Here is a 5066-nt window from a genome sequence, read left to right as displayed (position 1 = left end):
GCAGCCAGAGGTGCCTCTGGTCCAACAACCACGAATTCAATTTTCTCATCTTTGCAGAACTGAGCAAGAGCATTGTAGTCATTGATGGAAATGGCTGTGAACAGAAAAAAAAACAACAAACCCACCTCACTTACAAAAATATTCTTTAAGTTAACAAGTGTCATACTGAAAACTAAGTGCTATACTTTGTTATGCCTATTAACTGTTGGTTTTCTTTTACTGGTACAAACCAGTTTCACCAGGAGAAAGTCAGAGTAGAGAGCACTAAGCTAACCAATAAAGCTCAGATCTCTGCCATGGCTACAGCCACTTAGATGAAAACACCAGTAAGCTTCCCAAAGAGCTAGAGTACCTTCTGCACTATGGTGTTCACGCCACTAGTGTTGACGGCATAGTAAACAAAAATGTGTATTCAGAAACCGGTCTTTTAATGTCATTCCTTCAAGATTTACTGAGAGCCACTATGCATTAGATACTGTTCTAGTCACTGCATTAAGATGTTAACACAAACAGGGTCCCTACACTTAGGATGCTTATATTCTACTGTAGGAATGTTGGGTAATACATAAGGAAAAAACCCAACCGCGAACAAATTAGGCAAATTTGATTTAAGGTGAAGTGGGAGGCTATTTCTGGTTGAGTCAGGAAGGGTCTCTTTGTGCAGAGATGTTTAAGCTAAGAACTCAATGATCTGCGCATTTCTCCAACCTACAAGCCAGGTAAATTTTCTTTCTTGATGGAGTTCTAAGTCAGTAGGATACCATCTACTAAGCATGCGTTGATTCTACAGGCGCTCTCCTGCTTCACTGTATCTGGATCCCCTTTCTTAAGTTAGCTGAAGGCTCCAATTACTCTGCACATATATGATATTTGTGATGTGTCGGGGGTAAGTGCAGAGAGGGTAGTTCTGTCTAGAGGAACTGCCCTAGTGGGATAAGGATGGAGCACAACACACTCTGCGTGAGTAGCTGCAAATACACATGGGCTGAGCAGAGCCAACTACGTCAGCACAGCAGAGGGTGGCATGCGGAAGAGGACACACCTAACTTGTCTCTGCAAGTGATAGCAGCCTCAGGACAATCCTGGGAGATTTTTATTCATGGGCTCGCCTGCATGACATCAACTGCTCCTAGACAAAATGTGCTAGTTCCTCGATAAACATACAATATCTCACTCCCGAACTAAGATTCCAGGGAAGCAGATATTTTATTTATCTTTTTCTTCTTATTCTTATTTTTGGTCCTGTGTATGCTATTATCTTCTCCCAGTTTGTGGCTTGTTGGGTGGTCGTCTTCTCTCCAATACATACTATGTGCCACATGGGGTACTAAGCACAGGGCACACGGAACAGCTGAATTCCTTGCCCTGATGTAGCTTATATTCTAGAGCTTATGTTCTAGGGGCAAAATGAAGGTAGGAGACAGAAAATAGAAAAGTAAAAAATAAATACAGATAATGGTTCATAATCAAAAGGTGAGGTGGCCATGCTTTACTCAGAAACTTTTGGAAAGACCTCTTTGAGGAGGTAATATATAAGCTGAGATCTGAAATAATGAGGAGCCCCTCATGCTAGGGGTGGGGACAAATACAAAGGCCAAGGCAGCTGTTTGGGAAACTGGCCTGCATGGCTTGAGCACAGTGAAAAGAAAACAAAGGATGTAAAAGATGAGCCTGGAAAGCAGGCAGAGGCCAGATCCCTAAGAGCTTTATAAGGAACACTAAGGAGTCTTGAGTTCTATTCTAAGTGCTGCAGGAAGCCACTGAAGAGTTTCCCATAGCATAAGAACGGATCATTTCTTCTTTTTTACGAGTTGAAGAGATAAAGGCTGAGATCCATTATGGAGTTAGAACTGCCAGGACCTACATTTAATAGCACTGCTCAACTTTCCATGTCCCAAACTACACATTAAAATGCCTTTAACCTACACTGGGCACTTGCAACTTTTTTAATAGATGTGTTTTATAAGGTTTAAAAGAATTGAAGATAAGGAAATGCTGTACTCTGAACAATGGTACACCTTAAATTTACAATATATGGCAAACATTCAGATTACCACATAAACTTTAAGGTTAAGAAAAGTATTCAAATCTGAGTAGCAACTGGCCTTATAAAAAACAGTTGCAGTTGACAGTTTATCATTTATATTTAACTATCACTCCCCACTTTAAAACATGATTACCAGCATTCGAAATCTTTTCAGAGCAGGCAGTGCCTGCATTTCCTGGGGCAACCAACACCTGTTTGACATGATTAGACTGTGCAAGTTTCCAGGCCNCCTGTTATCTCCACACCCTTGGTGTAGTCTCCTGGATAACCTTTACTTGCCATGACAACAGTTATGGCAGTGTGGTTTTCAAGCCAAAGAGGCAGAGAGGTACACAGCAGGCCATCTAGGGTAGACTGAATCACTTCGTAAAGATCACTTTTAAGAAGTGGGAGGAGCACCTGGAAAAACATAATCAACATGGAAATTGAGAACATTTTAATCACTGGGATGCCAGCAAAACTTGCATGTACCGTTGACCCATAAACAACGTAAGGGTAGAGGCACTGAGAAACCCTGTGCAGTTGGAAAATCTGCGTATAACTTTTCACTCCCTAAAAACTTAACTACAGTCGTCCACCGGTATCTGTGAGGGATTTGTTCTAGGCACCCCCCCCCCCATACCAAAATCTGCAGATGCACAAGTCCCTTATATCAAATGGCGCAGAATGCAGATAGTGGCCCTCCGAATCTGTGGATTCTCAACTGCCAATTTGCCGTTGGCTGAATCCAAAGAGGTGAAACTCAGGGACAGGGAGGGCTGACTGTATATATATATTTAAAAAATTCATGTATAAGTAGGCCCACAGTTTGAGCCCGCGTTCTTCAAGGGTTAACTATATTTCTCAAAGGTAATTATTCCAAGGTTGATCAATCCTGAGATTAAAACAATATACATCTTCTGCAAAGTAACACTTATTATCCACCTGGCACTCCGGATCACCGAAACGGCAATTAAACTCCAGGACTTTTGGGCCATCCTTAGTCAGCATTATACCAGCATAGAGAACACCTTCATTAAAAACAGAAAACAAAACAAAAAATAATGAGGACATTGTATAGTCACTATGAAAATTAGAACATAAACTTCTAATACTCAAAGTTTTGGAATAGCCATAACAAGTGTTACAACAATGGTCAATTCAAAGGTAGTGAAAAAAAGAGAAAATAGGGAAGTTTTGCCAAAGGTGTAAAGTTACTCCATGAATAATAAATACAATGACACCAATGTGCTTACCTGTGTATGGCATACCCTCCTGCTGCATGCCATCCACTGTCCGCTGAAGAATGGTATTTTTAATTTTTAGCAACAAATCCTTAGGAACCTGGGACATATAGAAATATGTAAATGCAACTGGTATTTGAGAAAAATCATCTTGTAAGTAGTACTGCATGAGACAATTAAAGGGGGCAAGAAAAAATATCACTTATTTACTATCTGAGATGGGCTGAACACTTTAAATTCATAAACTTTTTAAATACTCACATTGGCCCTATCAAGTAGGTATTTAGCCTCATTCTTATAAAATAGGAAAGATGACCTGAGAGTTAAAAATTACCCTAAGCAGAAGCTGCATTATGTATTTATTGATCAGCATCACTTGCCATTTCATAACTGACTGTTAAATCGCCTTTTACTACTAAACCTAAAGACTTTCAAATATATACATGCTTAACGCTCAGCTAAAAACAGTGCCCTGAAACATAATAATAAAAACGAAACAAGTCCTCTCCCAACTTGAGGCTCCTTTGTATCCTTTTAGTATATTCAATGCATATTTTATAAACCTATAAACTTAAGAATATGAGTTTATAAAATTGTAAAAATTAGACCTAGAGATAGTTCTTACATTAAAACCACCTTTTACCAAATGGTAGTTTTAATACTTACAAAGCCTAAGATATCTGAAGAAATCCACTTGAGATCTAATTAGTAAAGATATATGCATCCGCTTGTTCACGGAAGCATTATTTACAAGAGCCAAGATATGGAACTTAAGTGTTCACTGATAGGGGACTGGATGAAGATGATGTGGTACATATAATAATGGAATACTACTCGGCCATAAAAAAGAATGAAATCTTACCATTTGCGACAACATGGGTGGGCCTAGAGGGTATTATGTAAGTAAAATAAATTAGAGAAAGGCAAATACCATATGATTTCACTTATATGTGAAATATAAAGAACAAAATAAATGAACAAACAAACGGAAATAAACTCATAGATACAGAGAACATTTTGATGGTTGACAGATGGGAGAGGGGCTGGGAGCAGGGTGAAAAGGCAAAGGGATTAAGAAGTACAAATTGGTAGTTACAAAATAGTCATGGGGATGTAAAGCATACGAAATATAGTCAATAATACTATGACAACTGGTGTCAGGTGGGTACTAGACTTATGGGGGGATCACTTTGCAAGTTATATAAATGTCTAATCAGTATGCTGTACACCTGAAACTAATACGACATTGAATGTCAACTGTAATTGAAAAAAAAATTTTTTTAATAAAAAAATAAAGCAAATCTTGTTTGGTTTTTAATCATTTAATCAAGAAAAAAATCTGAAAGTCACTATATTATTAGCACGGTTTGTGATTATCATCAGTGAAAAGAACGGGCAAGTTTCTGAAGTGCTAATGTACTTATAATACACTCAATGCAGATTTCTTATAAAAACTGTCCAGAAATTGTTTGGAAACAATACTCTATCTATTCATTATCAAGTAGAAAGACCAGAAGAACAAATTATTGTCTGACTGGGTTCTCAATTCCTCTCTCTCTCTCTCTCTCTCTCAGCACTTATGTGCTGGGTCCTGGATATCCAAAGATGAATAAAAGATAATTCTAGGCTATGATTAGGGTTAAAAATAGGGTATAGAGAGGAGGGTCCAGGGGATCAATTCTTTTTTTTTTTTTTTAAAGATTTTTATTGGGGAATTGGGGAGATGGGAACAGTGTTGGGGAATTGGGGGAAGGGGAACAGACAAGTTGCTGTCCTTTTGTTCTTCAGTCTAGTTG

At 38.5% G+C, this 5066-nt stretch overlaps 1 protein-coding gene across 1 annotated transcript in view; it reads right to left on the bottom strand.

Annotated features, from left to right (window-relative positions):
* GART (phosphoribosylglycinamide formyltransferase, phosphoribosylglycinamide synthetase, phosphoribosylaminoimidazole synthetase) overlaps positions 1–5066 on the bottom strand; it is a gene marked incomplete at its 3' end in the record, with an annotated part of 53774 nt that overhangs the window by 39303 nt on the left and 9405 nt on the right. The window contains 2 exon segments of the mRNA XM_019626945.1: positions 1–94; positions 2181–2232. Coding sequence (XP_019482490.1) covers positions 1–94; positions 2181–2232 — 146 coding nt within the window.

This window comes from Hipposideros armiger, unplaced genomic scaffold (genome assembly GCF_001890085.2).
Source record: "Hipposideros armiger isolate ML-2016 unplaced genomic scaffold, ASM189008v1 scaffold_695, whole genome shotgun sequence".
Classification (NCBI taxonomy): domain Eukaryota; kingdom Metazoa; phylum Chordata; class Mammalia; order Chiroptera; family Hipposideridae; genus Hipposideros; species Hipposideros armiger.
The sequence above is the reverse complement of the archived record's forward strand: the minus strand, read 5'-3'. Positions and strand labels throughout refer to the sequence as shown.